Source organism: Tamandua tetradactyla, chromosome 1, assembly GCF_023851605.1.
Source record: "Tamandua tetradactyla isolate mTamTet1 chromosome 1, mTamTet1.pri, whole genome shotgun sequence".
Lineage (NCBI taxonomy): Eukaryota > Metazoa > Chordata > Mammalia > Pilosa > Myrmecophagidae > Tamandua > Tamandua tetradactyla.
In genome coordinates, this window is record NC_135327.1 from 135,633,470 (window position 1) to 135,652,842 (window position 19,373).

The following is a 19,373-nucleotide window of genomic DNA, read 5'->3' on the forward strand; positions in this document are numbered from 1 at the left end:
CCTAACTGATCACTTGTATCAATTGTTTTTGTTGATTCCGGATGCCATTTCATGTATAAAAGACCTGTTGGTTATTGTGAACACAACTAATAGCACTGAAACATGTATCTGAATATGACTAAAAGCGAAAGTGTTAGATTGTATATATGGGAACAGAATACAAATTTTTAAAATATCCATGTAACTGCACTACACAATGAACCTTAAGTTAAACTATGGGCTTTAATTAATAGTCCAGCTATAGAATTGTGCTTTCGTCATGTGTAACAAGTGTTCCACATCAGTGCAAAGTGCTGGTTGTAAGGTGATGTATAGAAACCTGTATTTTATGCATGATCAGTAAACCCATATTTTCTCTACTATAGAAAAAGAAAAGCAAAAGGAAAAACCATTGGTAATGTTAAAAAGTCTCTAGTTAAATGCCTGTATTATAGGTATGTACAGATTAGAAATCACCTGTATTTACTATTAGATGAGTCTTTCTGCTTCTGAGCCTATACAGCTGCATGCTTATTTCCCTCACTTTTTTCAGGTCTTTGCCCAAACGCTACCAAAGAGGCCATCCTTGACTATCTCAAATAACAGTCTAATTTCAGTTATTCTTTACCATGTTACCCCACTTCATTTTTCTTTATAGCTTTTCTCTCCACCTCACATCGTGTATACGTGTTTGTTATTTGTCTCTTCTCTATGTCCCTGCACTTCTCGCTTGCCGAAGAATATATGCCCTTTTGGGAACAGAGACCTATCTGTCAAACGTCTCTGCACAGAGAACATTTCACACCACCTATTAAATACTCAGTAAACATTAGTTTACCACATAGGGATGAATGTCTTTGAAAAAAGGAATGTGGCTCTTCTTGAATTGATTTCTAACAGTGCTAAAAAGAAAAAAGAAAAAGTGCTACATAGAATTTTATAACAGAGTTCGGTCAGGGATAAGTATCTCTATGTTTTTATATTGCTAGAGTAAGCCTCACTCTTAATTTCAGTACTGCAGTATCTCTGTTCTACAAATTCGTTAGATATGTCTATCATTCTCTTTGTGTTCTTTAAGCAAACTGAGTGATTGCCACCACACTGTAACTGTTGCTTGTTCAAGTAGAAAAAATGTCCCCAAACTGATCTGCTTCAGGTCTCACAAAAATATTGAACATATTGATAAGCTCTGCATCACAGTGTTGGTAAGAAGAAATGGATCGAAGAGGATGTGATCATTTGGTCATTTCATTAAGGTTTAATCTTTAGGAGATGACATTCAAATTCTCAGGGCTATGAAAAAAGAAAAAAGTGTTTGTAAATAGAAGCAACACTGACATCTCGAGAAAGATGGAGTAGGAAAGAAAGCTACCCATAATTTTGGTTGCACAAGTGCTATGGAATCAGAGTTGTCCAGTGGCAATCATAAAAGATAGTTGAAAAATGTACAAGATGGTTGAGAAACCATAGAAGTAAGTAGAGATGATTGAAGAAACTAAGTGAAAATTGCACGTAAGGCAAAAGAATGGCACAGTTCAGTCAATTGACTGAAATTTTTCTAAAGCTATATTAGAGAGCTGTAGATGTTTTCTGCATCAAAAAATAGATTCATTGTATTTAAAATGATACTTGGGACTTAATAAAAATGCACTGAGCATTTCAATAGAGGTAAAAAGACTGAATTTTGTATGTTATGATTCATGTTAATTGGAATATTTGTTTAAAAAACTTTTTTTTAAGTTTTCATATATTACATTTACAAGCATAAATGGACCTTGTTTTCATAATTCTACCAATATTTTTATTCCTTAATAAAACATATACTGGATTTATTATTCTTCTTCACTTATGGATTTTTTTCTGATAGTTGAAACCATAAGATCAGAATGATATGATTTTAAAACTTGAGGGACTTTCCAAGTGATCTGATAAAACCCTTTATTTTGGGTAAAGGAAACCTGAGGCTCAGGCAATTGAGTCAGTTTTGATCATGTTGCTTATTAGAGGCAGAGCCTGAACTATGGCTTGGTTTTTCTTAATTGAATTAAAGAGTGGAAAATGCTTTATCAATATATTTCTGTGTTTATGCAATGGGCCAGTGAAGCCACAAACCAGCAGCCAGCGTTGGTGACAGCATCATCAATTGAGGATGGAGTGATCAAGTCTAGTGATGCTGTTAGAGAAGCTAATTATTGGAGGGAGGCAACCCTTTCTGGTTTTCCCTGGACAGGAATTAATAAAATAAATTTATATCTCATTCATAACAATACCAAAACCTTGAATTACCAAGCAAAATTTTAATAACATTTTTAGGTTCTGTATGAAAAAAGAGCAAAGAAAAAATGAAATATATTTAGAAGACATGAAATGGAGATGCAGGTAATAAATGAAGAATTAATAAGTAATTCTAACTGGAATGAAAAGCTGACAATAGTGAAGATGTAAGGTTTTCACAGTTTATTGGTAAATGCCATTTTAATTTGGCAAAAAATATTACCAAAAAATCAATAGGAAGAAATTTGGGGGGAAAAAAATAACATGGCAGGGTGTTTTAATTCCCTTTGGTGCTCAAACAAATACAAATCAATGAGTCAGTTTAAACAATGGGAATTGAATGGCTCATGGTTTTGAGGCTAGGAGGAGGTTGAGATCTGCTCTTGGTTATTTAACCCTGAGTACCTTCCTTAACACTGTAAGCCTCATTTCCTCTACTGTACAGTAGGAGCCTTGTTAAAACAAGTAAAGCCAAGCTTATAGGTAACTTCCAAAGCTTGTTGTATGTTAAAAGAAATAATGTATATAAAGTTTTCATATATTATGAAAAAACTCAGCCGGACACACATATGATTCTGGTATACATTAACTAATATTTTATTATAAATTTTTAAAAGTAAGAAATTAATGAAATAACAGAAACATATGATTCTGGTACACATTAACTAATATTTTATTTATAAACTTTTAAAAGTAAGAAATTAATGAAATAACAGAAAAAGTAAAGTAGATTCTAGAAATGTATCCAAAAATTCTGGAACTGCATCTGAAATCTTACCCTATGAAGATATCATCATGAATGAATGATTGCTCAATTAAGAGTTCTGGGAGAATTGACTGTTTTGAAAAGACAAATAGATTCATCTAATTGTCATTTCATACTATTGGGAAAAATAAATACTAGTGTGACTTAACACCAAAATGGAAAATAAACCAATAAAACCATGAAACCTGAGTAAAGAGTATAAATAAATATTCACCTGATGGATGGATAAAGATTGTCAAAGTATAAAATTCTTTTAAGAAATTATAAATGAATGAAAAGGGTGGAAGATTTGATTGAAAAGTGAACAATAAACTGGACAATATTTTCACAAGTATGACGTACAGTAAGTGAGCATGTATGATAAATATAATTATGAATCATATTAAAAAAATACTGCCTACCCTAATTAGGCGATGACACAGGGACTGATATTCATGAAAGCATATAAAAATTAATGCATAAGAAAAAATGCCACTTCTATAGCCATCCAGGAAATTTAAATAATTAAAATATTGAACTACTGCTACTTACGATTCAGCAAACAAAAAAAGGTGTTCATTAACTTTGTTTTTGAGGGTGCAACAAAATTGGCACACCTACATTAAGTTGACTTGGAATACTGGAAAAATAATTTGGCAATAGATCAAAAATAGCAAACTCATTCTTAGATGGAAATATGTTCACATGTGTATGGATAAATGCTATTTATCCAGCTATTTTCTCTGGATTTTAGAAATAATAATTTTTATTTTTTTATTTATCATTTAGTTTCCAAATTTCATATGGAAAATAGATGGATCTAAATAAATTTTTAGAAGTGTTTTGATAGGATTATTGTGCATAGAAACCTAAGCGTGATCAAGACTCGGAAGATCACCATTGTTCACTTTCCTTTTATTTTCCTGCATCGCCATCTGGTGGCCACGTTTGGGAATGACTTCTGATACCATAATTGCAACTGTGTTGCCTTAAAATAAGCATTTCTTATTATTTTAATTGTTTATTCAATTAAAGGTGTTAATTTAAATAAATTACACTTTATGTAATTTACATGTTATATGTTATTATACTTACATTGCGTAAAGAAGTTTACTAATATTCTGTAATTTTAAAACATATCCATGTTCCAGAGCATTCTAAATTTGAGTTCTTGTTTTGGCTGATCATTGTGGGACACACCATTTTGTGCTGTATTTCTTTTATATGCAAAAAGAAGAGAAAGGAGAAAATTGAAGTGTATTCTAAGATATTACTCAGTTTTCAAAATGAAGGGATTATAAATCACATCTATTTTGCCCCTTAAAAATGTTTTATGACTAGGGTGGGCCACGGTGGCTCAGTGGCAGAGTTCTTGCCTGCCACACCAGAGACCCGGGTTCGATTCCTGGTACCTGCCCATGCAAAAAAAAAAAAAAAGTTTTATGACTAAATAGTGTAAGAAAGTATCCTAAATAAAGTCTGCCTTTATACCAGACTTTATATCCATGGATCAGGAGAACTGGTGTGAGGTGGCAGGGTGGAATTTAAAAGGCCAGCTGAATGGGAAAAGATTAAACAGGTCACTTCTCTTTTTCTACAAGAATAACACTCTTAGGAGTTTCTCTTATCCCTAATTCCTAATGTTTGCAGTGGAAAACTACTCAAACCCATTAACCATCTCAGAGGAAGATTTTTTGCTTCAGTGAAGGTACATTTCAACTGCTATTCCTAGACAAGGGGCTTTCTCCGGGAAGTTAAGCTTTTTTGATTTGGTGTGTATCAAAGCAATGCTCCATCTCATCATTTGTGTCCCAAGATAATGCAATGAGCCACAGAGTTCTCTCTATGAGAGACATTTTATAAAATAATTTATTATTCATTAGAGGGAATCAGAACAGAAATGGACTCCCCATTTTCAAAACCAAGCATTCACATTAGTTCAATTTATTTGGGGCCTAAAGTGTCTTTAATTTTGGCCTGTGTTCTTGGCCGTGAAACTTAATAGGAAGGTCCTTTGGGAAGCATTGAAACTGGCTGATGTTGTTTCTCCCAAAGACTTTTCTGTCACTGTTTGAGGGATACTTGTATAGTCCCATTAGTTAACTTTATTTAAAGTTCACTAAAACTGACACATTTAGGTCTAGTATCCAGAATTTATAAAGAGATTGTTCAACTCAACAGCAAAAAGACAGCCAATCCAATTACAAAATGCGAAAAAGACTTGAACAGACAACTCTCAGAAGAGGAAATACAAATGGCCAAAAGGCACATGAGGAGATGTTCAATGTCCCTGGCCATTAGAGAAATGCAAATCAAAACCACAATGAGATATCATCTCACACCCACCAGAATGGGCATTATCAACAAAACAGAAAATGACAAGTGCTGGAGAGGATGTGGAGAAAGAGGCACATTTATTCACTGTTGGTAGGATTGTCAAATGGTGCAACCACTGTGGAAGGCAGTTTGGCGGTTCCTCACAAAGCTGAATATAGAATTGCCATATGACCCAGCAATACCATTGCTAGGTATCTACTCAAAGGACTTAAGGGCAAAGACACAAACGGACATTTTCACACCAATGTTTATAGCAGCATTATTTACAATTGCAAGGAGATGGAAACAGCCAAAATGTCCATCAACAGACGGGTGGCTAAACAAACTGTGGTATATGCATACGATGGAATATTATGCAGCTTTAAGACAGAATAAACTTATGAAGTATGTAACAACATGGATGGACCTTGAGAACATTATGCTGAGTGAGATAAGCCAAAAACTAAAGGACAAATACCGTATGGTCTCATTGATATGAACTGACATTAGTGAATAAACTTGGAATATTTTGTTCATAACAGAGACCATCAGGAGATAGAAATAGGGTAAGATATTGGGTAATTGGAGCTGAAGGGATACAGACTGTGCAAAAGGACTGGATACAAAAACTCAGAAATGGACAGCACAATACTACCTAATTGTAATATAATTATGTTGAAACATTGAATGAAGCTACATGTGAGAATGATAGAGGGAGGAGGGCTGGGGACATAAATGAAATCAGAAAGAAAGATAGATGTTAAAGATTGAGATGGTATAATCTAGGAATGTCTAGAGTGTATAATAATAGTGAAATGTACAAGGTACAATTTTAAAAATGTTTTTGCATGAGGAAGAACAAAGGAATGTCATTATTGCAGGGTACTGAAAATAGGTGGTAATTAATATCTTAAAATGTCACCTTCTGTGTGAGACTAAAGCAAAAAATGTTTATTAGTTACAAAATTTGTATTTTGACTAGTGCATTTCCTAATATAACTTATGTAGATAGTTTGAACGCCATAAGTACTTGGAATCTCAGGTAGGACATGAGATTTTGCTGGTTTGTCCAGAGCGATGCCCCGATGAATCCCAGAGTGACTCTATCAGTGAGTGGAAAAGTATCTGCAAAGCCCTCTTCAGGGAGTGATGAGAACGGGGAGAAATTCAACTTCCCCAAGTTGAATTCTTGATATTCTCACAAGCAGTGTGGACAACCAAAGCTATAGGCAGAGCCCCCAGTCTTGGGGTTTGTTCATATGAAACTTAATCCCAAAAAAGGATAGGTCAAATCTACTTAAAATTTAGGCCTAAGAGTTCCCCACAAGAGAACCCTTTTGTTGCTCAGATGTGGCCCCTCTCTCCAGCCAACACAATGAGCAGTCTCACCACCCTACCCCTCTCTACGTGGGATGTGACTCCCAGGGGTGTGGACCCTCCTGGCAACGTGGGACAGAGATCTTGGAATGAGCTGAGATGTAGCATCAAGGGATTGAGAAAACCTTCTCCACCAAAAGGGGGAAGAGGGAAATGAGACAAAGTGTCAATGGCTGAGAGATTCCAAACAGAGTCGAGAGGTTATCCTGGAGGTTATTCTTATGCATCAAGTAGATATCATCTTGTTAATCAAGGTGTAATGGAGAGGCTGGAGGGAACTGCCTGAAAATGTAGAGCTGTGTTCCAGTAGCCATGTTTCTTGAGGATGATTGAATAATGACACAGCTGTCACAATGTGACTGTGTGATTGTGAAAACCTTGTGTCTGATGCTCCTTTTATCTACCTTGTCAACAAAGGAGTAGAACATATGGAATAAAAATAAATAATAGGGGGAACAAATGCTAAAATAAATTTAGTTTAAATGCTAGTGATCAATGAAAGCAAGGTGTAAGGGGTATGGTAGGTATAATCTTTTTTTTTTTTCTTTCCTGTGTTCGTTTTATTTCTTTTTCTATTGTCTTTTTATTTCTTTTTCTGAATTAATGCAAATGTTCTAAGAAATGATGAATATGCAACTAAGTGATGATATTGTGAATTACTGATTATGTATGTTGTTTTGTTTCTTTATTTTTTTAATTAATAAATAAATTAAAAAAGAAAACTGACACATTTATCTGAATCCTTGTCCTGAGTCCTTTCTGATTTCACTACTTGCATATACTATTTTTTTACTAGAGTAATGAAAAAAAAGATAATTATAGTTGCAGTTATTTAACATCGACCGTGTGCCAGACTCTATGCCGCGTGTTCTGCATGCATTTTCATTTGACTATTTTAACAGTATCAATATGGACAGAGTATTTATATTTATATTTAACATGTGTTGCAGAGCTAAAAGACAAGTTCAGTCTCTAAACTTACAGGTCTATTGTTTGATTATTGGTTAACATTTTACACTTGAACTCCATATCCCAGGAGTTAAATTGAAAATTCATGTATTCCTTCAGCAAATATTTGCAGCACAGCTATTATATCCAGAGTACCTAAGATGCATTGGTGAGACAGACATTTTCTTTGACCACCTGGAGCTTTCTTTGACCACTCTTCCAATGAAAGGGTCCATTTTTCAGGACATTGGACAAAGAAATGTACAATTGTAACTGTGATGTATTTCTGTAAAAGATACATAGACTTAAGAGAGCTTACACTAAGGATTGTTTTACCTACTTGAGGAACGTCGTAACATGCTCCCATGAGGAACTCCTGTCGAGCTAGGTAGGAAAATCTAATGGAGAGGAGTGGAAACGTAGGCAGAAGCAGCAACCTGTGTAGCTAGGAAAAGGCAGGAATAGAGTATATGGAAAGAGAAAATAAAAGAATGTCAGTGTGCTGGGGTAGAGATGCAAAGTTCCCGGTGATTTTTAACCCTGGGGCTGATGTTAAACCCCAGCCCTAATGTGAGCAAGCCAGCCAAGATTTTTCTGAGCAGCTCTCAACAAGGACTCACTTTGCTGAATTTTCTGGGATCAGGAAAGGAATCAGTGTGATGTTAGTTTGTGTTACTGACTGCAGAGTTAGCCAGATGTATACTTTAAAAAATATCTATTTTCTTAAATACCAAAAGCAGGGCCCCACAGATCTTTTAATTCATCACACACAATTTCAAAGCTTTGTAATGCTATAGTATTAAGATTTTGCCCTCAGATTTTTAATGTGTGGCTTATAACTTAAAATCTGGGCACATATTATCAAAGACTGCAATTTCAGTTCATGGAAATAAACCTGTGGTTTGTTTGTTTTACTGTTCTAAAAGCAGATGAGTCTAAGACATCTGTGAAATATGCTGTAATCGAATTTAAAGTTTTAAAAATTTCTCATCACCTCCTAAGGGAATTAGATTTACAATAGAGACCTACATTTATGAGTTATTCCTTTTTTTCTGCATTATTTATGAGTTTTGCTGTGAGTGTAATTGCAATATTTCTGTTATACACCACTGAATTTGTATTTAATGAATTGAATTTACGTTTAATCAGGTTGTGTTAAAGTAACAATGAGATACTCTTTGCTTTTCTGTGTTAAAAGCAGGTCAAGGCCAACTGAAAGACTCAGGGGAATACATTATTCAGTGCTCATTTTTGGCATAACTTGTAACTTTATGATGATTCATGGTTTAGCAAAATCAGTTAATAACATTTCCTGTACCCATTTCTAATAAATCTCTAAGGACAGATATTTTACTATTAATGTGTTGGCAAACTATTTTTTACTTACTAATAAAGGGAAATTTTCACATTCTTATAAGAATGAGTCAAATTATCAGAGAATGGAAGAGTTAAAAGGGGCAGTAGAACTGGTCATTTGGATCTGAAGGCATAAAGTTTTCAACAATCAGATTTATAGTTAACAGTAAATAAATGGATTAGAACTTTCTTGTCTCTTATATGTACCCGAAAGTAGAGTTTCAAAATAAAAATAGAGGAAGGCTCACGTTGTCTGTGAAGGACATTTTGCTTCCTTTTTTATCTGCATCTTCAAACCTTCCGTCCCCTTCCGTGCTTTTCCCTGATCGCCACCCCTCGTTGTTCATTGGAGAAGGCAGAAGCCACAGACAGTAACTGGTCCTCTTCTGACCATATCTACATTCCACCTCCATCAGGGCCCAGCTTCCACTGTTGTTTTCCCCCAACAAGGGAGCGGATGTGCATTTTCCTAAAGGACCATTCTCCATGCTGTCCGGATTCCATCCTTCTTCACCTTTGAAAAAGCCTTGTTTTTCACCTATCCCCTGTTTCGTGCGTCTTTATTCTCTTCCTCTTTCATTATCCATCCCCTTGTGTTCCACTGAGCCCTAGCTTTGAAAAATCTTTTGGAAATCCCAGTTCCTCTTTACCAGTTATCACCCTGTTCTTCTGCTCAGCTCCATGGCCAAGGGACTTTGGAGATTTGCCTCTGCACAAGCTCCTGCCATCCCTTTGCTCTTCAGTACCTTCCATTTGGGGTCCCCCCCCCACCCCGTGGAGACCTACTTCGTAAGACCATCAGTGGTATTCATATTGCAAAGTCCAATGGAAAACTGCCCATTTTTTCCCTCATTTACTCTTTTCAAATGTCCTATACTGTTTGTACTATTATTGTCTCCATTTTAATCCATGAGGAAACTGAAGCACAGAAAGTTTAAATAATTTGCCCACAGTCACGAATTATATACACGATATAGTCAAATTTAGACCAGCAGCATATCTTGCTCTCTTGCCCATCTGCTTACTCAGTCCAATAGCATGTCCTATTGATTCTGTTTCCAAAATATATCTTGAATCCCTCTTTTTCTGACCATCTCCTAATAACAAAGCCATGATGTGCCTTCTAATCACTCTCCCTATTTCAATTTTGCTCAGACTCACACAGCTAATAAATAATAGACAAGATTCAAACTAGCATTCGGGCAGAAGAGTCTGTGCCATTTCTCAAGTCCATTTCCTAGCCAGAGTGATCTGTTAAAACTCTAAATTCTTTCCCATGTAGCTTAAAATCTTTCAGTGAATCCCCATTTCACAGAGAAGAAAATCCCAATTCCTCAGTATTTCTGTTAGACTCCACATGACCCTGGTGCCAGCCTTGTTCCTGAAACTGATTTTATACCACTTGTTCTCACATGTGATAAAGCCAAACTCTTCATTCCTGTGTCTCTCAAAGAATCTTTTTTTAACCCCCCCCCCCAACATCAGGACCTTTGCACATATTGTTTTATTGCCTGAAATCTTCACCTGTCATCTACTTCTCTGAAACAATTCTCTGGAATAAGAGAAAATGCCATTTCTCAGAGAAATTGTCCCAAAACTGCTCACATCCCAAATTAGGACCCTTTCCCTTGATATTATCTTCTTGAGCATATTATTTTGTTTTATAGAACTAATAATAATTTATTGTAATATATCTGGTCGCAGTGTGGCAGAGTAGATAAGAGCATAGACTCCTGCTGCAGTGCTGGTTTGAATCGTGGCTCTCTGTAACTTATTAGCTGTGTGACTATGGTCAAGTTATTTAACTTCTCTGTGCTTCAGTTTCCTCATGGATAAAATGGGAGCAATAATAATAATAGCTACCTCATTAGGCGTTTGAAAGGGTAAGTGATTAGTATTTGTACATAGCATATAGTGAGGATTACATATTTCCTTACATATATATATTGTGTATGTGTGTGTGTTTCATGTCTGAAGACACGAAACTATCACCTACCATTACACTTGGCATAAAATCAGTTTCTAATAAATACTTGCTTGAAAGATTGTTGAATTGTGCATTGTATCTTATTAATAGGCTTCGGTGACCTTCAGAGAAAAAAAGTCTGGTGTATTATATTTATAAGAATATGTAATATTTATAAAATTCGTATTTTGGCTTATGACCCACCTGTTGAAATCATTTAATTATATGGTTTTGATCTGACAATATCTTCAACATTTTATCTTACCCAGTACGTCCTCTAATAAGTTTATTATTATTCCTAATTTACAGATGTAACAGTTAGGTCCAGAGAGCCTGAGTGACTTACACAAATTACAGAGTTAATTTATGATGGAATGGTCCCACTCATCACAGTATCTTGGATATTATTGAAGTACTCCTCCTGTTCTTATCTTTAAGGAGCTATCCAATGAACTATGCGAACACTCTTCCTAGGGTTGGTGAGATAACATCAGTGGCCACTCTTAAATTTTCAGTTTGGGGCAGGAGCTTTGAAGCTCCTGTCCTCACCTCCCCTAGCCTTTCTGTGGTTCAACCCTCATCACTTGCAACATCTAACCACCTGCAGTGCCTGCTAGCTTTGTCTTCATGTTTCCCCTTCATTCTTCATATAACCTTCAGAGTCATATTTCTAAAAGTCCCCAGGTTGTTCTTGATTCTTCTAGATTGGTTTCCTTTGTTATCCCCCATTTTAGAGGTAAGGTATCATCAGATGTCAAAATCATAAAAGCTCCGTTCCTGTCATCCAGTGTAATATTTTTCCACCCAGCCTTTCCTATCAGAGGCATATAAAATGCTCAACTTCTAACTGCATTCTGAATTCTGGATCTATTTTGAAGTTTGTCTAAATTCCTGTTAACTTTGAGCTGGAAGGGATTTCATCAAGCTCAAATCCCAACTTTACAACCACGGGAACCAAGCTACAGGACTGTAAGTGACAGGCTGAGAGTTGCAATAGTAATTAGTGACTTAGATGAAAATTACCCCTGCTACTTTTTGTGACCAATCTGTTTGCCTTTTCCTTTTGAAAGAGAAAGTGGTGCACTGGATGAAGTAAAGCACAGCTGCCATGGAAATTTTATGATTGATTTTAATGATTGTCTACATGTTTACTTTTTATCTTCTTTAGTTTAACAGTAATGCCCAGGACGTAAGCTGTTTTCAACACCTTGTCCAAGCGAATGTGAGAAATAAGAAAGTGCTGAAAGATGCAGTGAACAATATCACAGCCAAAGGAATCACAGATTATAAGAAGGGCTTTAGTTTTGCTTTTGAACAGCTACTTAATGTAAGTATCAATGCATCTCCCTTTTTTATTTCAATATTGAATTGTAGAATCTGAATTTCAGTGGTCTGATAATTACTGCTATTTAAGTTTAGGTAACACTGCTGCGTTTCGATTACTTAGGAAGCAGATGTGTCCAGGCTGAAAAAGTCTTTTAGCTATTTTTATTTTAAATTAAATTCTAAAGGTTTACAATATGTAGATTTTGTTTTTTAGATGCTTTTCCCCACCATTTATTTTAAACTATGTTTATAAACCTATTATAAAGTAATTATTAAATTTTTCATAAGTTCTTTGAACTTAACTGACATATTTAGAGTGCCATGTATTTGATCAATTCTCACTTGCTATAGGTTTTTCTGTAAACTTTGCACTTTCAATTATCAAATGATTGCTGGAACTACTTTAGTTGTAAGCATCTAGCTTGGGTCTTTAACTTTATGTTGTCCCTACATTTACAGAAAGTTTCAAATGGAAGCTATTAAGGACAACAGGTAGACAAGTCCCAAAGTTGGATTCTCTTCCTCAGTAAAAATTCCACTGACCCACCCATCTCTGACTACAGTTAGATGTGGCCATTGGGATCTTACCACCCCATGTTAAAGAATGCATCTCACACTGAGCTCTGGCTATTTTCAAAATGGTCACCTCCCCTTCCATTTCACTTTGAATTACTTGGAAGCAGGAACCACTGATGAGGCAGTATCATCACTGTGATTAAGAGTATGGCCTCAGAGGATTAACTGTGTAATATGTGCAAGTCGCCTAACCTCTTGGTACCTTGGTTTTCTCACTTACGCAATGGGGGTCATCCTAGCATGTTCGTCAGAGGCCTGTGGACAGGACTGTACACACATGGTTGCACATAACAAACATGTGAGTGCTGGTTGTTGGTTAATGTCACAGGCATGGTCGTTATTACTATAATTAATGACTAGCATGTGTCTGGTTCAGAGTCACCTCATATAATTACTATCAAATTTGCTGACTTTCTGCAAAAGTTTGTTGCTTTCTGAGTGAATATACTAAAGAGATTTTGAGAAGCCTGATTGGTTCATCATTTTTCATGCAGCCAATTTCGAATGAGTGCCTCATGGTGTCCAGTGAGCACAATCACAGTGCTGGTGCTGGGAGGCCAGCATAACACACTAATCACCATTCCTAGTACCAGGCAATCGTGTCATTAGAGGATCTTCAGATAGTTTTTGCAGGAGTGGCAGAGAGGAGGACCTCAATTCATCCAAAGAAGGTCAGGGAAGTGTGGCATTTCCTTGAAAATGGGATTTTGAAGAATGAGTACATTCTACCTAGGTAGATGAGAAAGGGAAAGTCTTTTCAAATGAAAATAAAAGTATGAGACAGCATAGCACATTAAAGAATTGCATGGTTTGATATGGCTGGGACACAAACAATGTAGGAGCAGCGAAGGAAATTGAAAGCCATAAGGTTGTCAGTTCATGAAGTATTTAGGAGCAAACTAAAAATGTGTAGTATGAGAGTGGCATCATCTAAGGATTGTTCTAAGTTAGGAAGCTATCATAGTGTGGGGACCCTGGGAGTATGGGAGTAGACGAGGAGGTGTATTAAGGAGGGTGGCATGGAATCTGCCTGGGGGCAGGAGGGGCTATTGAGAAGAGTGCTAAGGGGGTTCCAAGTTCTCTGGATTGGAATATTAGGTGGATGGCGGCACCATCAACCTAGATGGAGGGACTGTGAGATTAGGAAGAACTCAGCTTTGGACATGTTGAGATTGAGGTGGTAATGTTTAATAGACACCTGATATATGTGAGTGAAGTGTCAGGACAGCAAAGAATTTCAACACTGCAGTTTTCAGGGAAAATTATCTTCTATAGAATGTGTTCATTGTTAGATGTTCTGTGTTCTTTAGGAAAAAAATGAAAGTTCCAAACTTTGAAATTCAAGTGTAATTAATCATTAGATTGAGATATATTCTTCCTCTTGTGAAGGGATGTGTATTTTTAAATACATATTTCTTTATTCTTGAGTCAGTAATTGAGTTTTTAAGGTCTTGGCATTTTATTTATTTTTTTCAGTATTGTTAATTTGCTCCGCTGCATTCCGTCCTGTTCAGGTTTTATTTGTGAAATGATAAGGAGACTTAAGCCTAATGCACATTTCAGAAGCAGTCTAAATAGAGAAGCACTTTAACTCCCAGGCTGGTTACTGGTTACTGCTAAAATATGATTTAACCCCCTTTGGCTTCTCGTACTACTTTTGTAAAGTTGTAAATGATTTTTAATATCTTCTCAGTTATTCCCTGAGAAAGTCTCATATGTTCCATCTTCCACACTTCCCTTGTATACTGAATTGTTCATTGTAAAGTCATTTCCTCAAATGCTATGACTACCTTATTCAAAACTGAAGCAATTTTTTTTCTTTCAAACCTACTGCTAGCCTTCTTTTATCACGCAGTGTCATTCTCTATTTTATATTTGTGCTTGCAAGATTTATCTTTTAGACCACGAATGCAAGTGTCAAATAAAATTATCATATTATTTAGTCCCATAGAAAAACCTTAGATTTAAATTTGAATTTATTCAGGTAGTATTGCCTAAAATATTGCCTAGTATATAAAATGCAGTTTTTCAAAAAAATATTAAGTCTGTATTTGCTGGATGCTGTGCTGTGCCTTAGCCATAAAGGGATACAACAGACAAAGCATGTTATGAAATACCATATTAAAGTAAATTACCAACTGTACTAATTGTATTTTTATTGAAGTAATCAAGTTCTTTTCTTTGCTTAATTTGTTATAAGCCAGCTGTGTATAATTGTAGTAGCTGTGCGATTCCTCAGATAATTACAAATCCACTGAATATTTCCCTTGATATACTTTGCTCTACCACAAGTCCTAAGGAGGCTATTCCTAAGAGAAATCATAACGAAAGCAAAGCATTTTTTATTTTTCCCAAATTCCCCCCTAGCCTTTGGGCCCTAATATCTGGCTCTCTTGGGAAAGATTATTATGATTTTATTTACACTAATGTTCCAATGATTAGTACAGCCTAATGTGTAACTTACAGTGATATTTTTATGCAATAATAATGATAATACCCATATTTCAAAAAGTACAACCATGGTCTATTACAAAACTTTTACTCTCTTTATCATTTTTACAAAACAACCCTTTAGGTATATATTATTTTGCCTATTTTACACATGAAGATGAAACAAGATAAGCCATCAGAAAAATTAATTTTAATCAACAGATTTCAGGCATTTTTCTCAAAAATATTTTGATGATGAACTATGTAAATTTTAGTATAGTCAACATTTCAGATAGTTCATATTCAAAGATGAGAATTGTGCTTTAATATGTCAAACTGAATTTAAGGTCAATGCTTGTGTTTTCATAATACTTGATTAAAAGATCTTTTTTTTTTTGCCAGAGCTCTAATAGCTAAGTCAATGGGATAAAATTCCATTGAATAAAATATTTTCATTAATAAAGCAAAATGTTGTCTTCATTAATTTTTATTGCCAGAAATGGAGTTACTTTTTTTTTTTTTGGAGAAACAGAATAGAGTTCTCATTTTCAATAATCTTGAACACTGCAGGGGAATATTCGTTCTTTAAAATATCGTAAGTCATTTAAAGGCTAGGGCTTTGTTCATGGCACTTGAAAAGTGAAATGTATCTACTCTGAATTTGAAATGTGTTGCAACTATAAATTACACACTGAATGCGGAAGACTTACTATGGGAAAAAAGAATACAAGTTATCTCAATTTTTTATATTGAGTCCATGTTGTATTGATTATAATTTGGATTACTGGCTAAGTAAAATTCATTATAATTAATTTCAGATATTTGTATTTTCTTTCTTAATGTGGCAGTTAGAAAAATGTAAAATTACCTGTTGGGCTTGCATCATATTTCTATTGGACAGTGCTGAGCGATAGAACTGATGGTTCTAAAGAAGCTGCATTTTATAAATCAGTGCTTATGATGCCAGAATGCAGTATACCAGAAACAGACTGGCTTTTAACAAAGGGGATTTATTAGATTACAATTTTACAGTTCTAAGGCCATGAAAATATCCAAATTAAGGTACCAACGAGGATAACTTTACTCAATAAAGGTTGATAGCGACTGGTGTTTTCTGTCACTTGGGAAGACACATGGCAATTTCTGCTGGCCCTTTTTCTCACAGGTTTCATTACTTTCAGCTCCTGGTTCCAGTGCCTCCTCTCTGAGCTTCTATCTGTCTCCAAGCATCTCCAAACATCCACCTCTTGGCTTGATCTCTCTGTTCTGTGTGTTGGCTCTGAGCTCTCTTTCTCTCTATGAGCTCTTTAAGGGCTCCAGTGAACTAACCAAAACCACCCTTGAATGGACATAGTCCATCTTCAAATAAGCAAGAGGTCACACCCACAATAAGTCTGCACCCACAAGGTTGGATTAAAAGAGCATGGCTTTTCTAGGGTATATAACAGTTTCAAAGCAGCACAGGAAAAAGCACTTACAAAAAAGACAAAATTACCTGGCCTTATGGAGCTTAAATTCTATAGGAGAGAGCCAACAGTAGACAAATAAATATATACTACATTGAGTGATATATGCTATGAAGAAAACCAAAGCCAAGGAGGGAGGTTGCAATCTAGTTGCCTTCTAAAGCATAGTTGTCAGAAAGGGCCCCACTGATAAAGAGACATTTAATGTGTATGGATGGACATTCCTGGCAGAGGGAATAGAGGCCCGTGAGGGAGCAGGTCTGGCCTTTTCCAGAAACCAAAGGGTATTCTTAGAATACCCTTATGGAGCAGGTATTTCACTCATCACTTGAAATTGTTCATGCTCTTTTCATATTGCTGTATGTCTCCTCTCTTTTATTACAAACGATGTGGGTATCCTTGTCTTTTTAACAGTACAATGTTTCCAGAGCCAACTGCAATAAGATTATCATGTTGTTCACGGACGGTGGAGAAGAGAGAGCTCAGGAAATATTTGCCAAATACAACAGAGACAAAAAAGTGAGTTTAAATGTATAGTATTTTAATTTTGATGTAAGTGATTTTAAGGAGCTATTGATGGGCAGGGCAGTGTGAGGATACTCGTGGTTAAAAACATTAATGTGCCAATTATAAAGTAATAGGGATCATGGGTTACTAACCACGCCTGGAAACAGAGAATTGTTAAGTCTTCAGGAGATTCTAAGCATCTGTAACTAATTTATTTAATAAAGTAACTTGGAAATGTGGATTTCCTCCTCAATTCCTAGGCATAGAGTCTAAATAAGAAAATGTTAGAAGAAGAGAGAAACCAGAACAGAATAGGAAAAATAGGAACAATTTCAACTTTTCTGAGATAAACTCATTGTATCACTTATTATTGAGCCTAATAATTAATTTTTAGAATCACAAATAACCACAGTTCACAACAACCAAATCACATCCTCATTTGAAAACTGATTGCTTTCAATAAAAGATTGAAGGCAAAAATCCCTTGATAAGCAAAACATCTTTTTAAATATCTTATTTCAATAGGCCATGAAGGTTGTTTAGATCAGCGGGAGCATCTTTGTTTCAGTATTTGTTTTACCGGAATGGAAAGTATTGTAGTAATGCAACTGGTAGGAAAGTTCACCCATATTGTGAACTTGCTGAGCTGACAGTATGGAGAATATCAGCTTTTATTAAACTGTGATTTTTCCTAGCAGGACTACCATTCATTTCTTTCAATTTTATGACTGACTCTGCATTTTGTAAGGGTGCAATGATTCTTAAACAAGGTTTCTTAAAATGCTAAACGATCCACCCTAAAAAAAAAAATAGTGAGAAATGCCAGTTTCCTTTTTTTGTTTTGCATGGGGCAGGCACCAGGAATCAAACCTGGGTCTCCGGCATGGCAGGCAAGAACTCTGGCACTGAGCCACCATCGCACCACCCTTCCTTTGCTTTTGATTGGAATTTCCACAATTTAGAGAGGCATAGTTCATGACTAGCTCTGAAATATTTCATATGTCCTTAGAGAATTTAAAAAAAAAGAGAGAGAATTATGAAATGATATTTTCAGATGATTTGGCAGGCAATATTATGAATAATGGGGGGGCAGTTTTGATACAAATTTTTGGAACATGGAAACACTCCTATATGTGATTTGAAAATTATCAAATAATTGAAAATTTAAACACCCATATAACTTCAATCACAATTTTTAATACTTCAGCAAATTGGTTATCCATATGACATAAATTAAAGGTCAGATGACATAAGTTTAATACAAAGTGTAAATTTTTTTTAACAACTAGTTATTTTAATGGTATAGACTAGCCACTCCTTTTTAAAAAGTTGATAGAGGGACTGAACTGTAAATAGATTGCAAATACTTCCAAGTGATGATAACTTGATTCTATGAGATTTCTTCCAAAGAGATGATGGCAATCAAAAGTAATAGGAAGATGCATTAGTCAAATGTATAAAGTTCATTACTTATTCAATTGCGTTACCCATCATTCAAACTTCAGGGCAATCATTACCCCCGATCTCCAAACTTGGTTCGCTGCTTGGCCTTGAGTCCCCTGGCAGACTGAGCGCAGCCCTCCATGATACGTGCCCACAGAACCTCTCACCCGCCCTCTCTCTGGATTACAAGGTCATAGAAGAGTGGGCCTGAGTCACGTTTCACTTTTCCAGCAGAAAGCACTGTTGCATGGATAGTTTCCACTACATGACAGGAAAAAAAATTGGGGCTATCCAAAAAAAAAATTTAGAAATATGAGTTCTGTTTAAGAAGAAATTCGTATTACAAAATATAACTGGGAGGTGCATGGATGGTTCAGTGGTAGAATACTCGCCTTCCATGTGGGAGACTCAGGTTCAATTCCCAGACCATCAACACCCCCCTCCCAAAAAAATATATATATATTTATATATATAACTGGGACAAAGAGTATTTTTGTTATATATTTTAGATGATTTTGAAGAACAAAAATGTAATAAAATAAATTTAATAGAAACGTTTTTCTGTATGAGTGTAATAAAATACTCAAAATTCCACCTAAATATCCTGATTCTGATCATTTGGAAGATAATTTTTAGCATCTTATACTTAAAATAACTTTAAATA

The 19,373-nt window shown here is 35.5% G+C and overlaps 1 protein-coding gene across 5 annotated transcripts in view; it reads left to right on the top strand.

Annotated features, from left to right (window-relative positions):
• Nucleotides 1-19,373, top strand: part of CACNA2D1 (calcium voltage-gated channel auxiliary subunit alpha2delta 1) — a 501,299-nt gene that overhangs the window by 397,166 nt on the left and 84,760 nt on the right. For all 5 annotated transcript variants that reach the window (XR_013172125.1, XM_077151905.1, XM_077151925.1 and 2 more), the window contains exons 11-12: nucleotides 12,130-12,288; nucleotides 17,174-17,278. Coding sequence is in view for 4 of the 5 variants with exons in the window: in XM_077151905.1 (XP_077008020.1) it covers nucleotides 12,130-12,288; nucleotides 17,174-17,278 (264 nt within the window). In the remaining variant the exon portion in view is untranslated. The remainder of the gene's footprint in view (nucleotides 1-12,129; nucleotides 12,289-17,173; nucleotides 17,279-19,373) is intronic.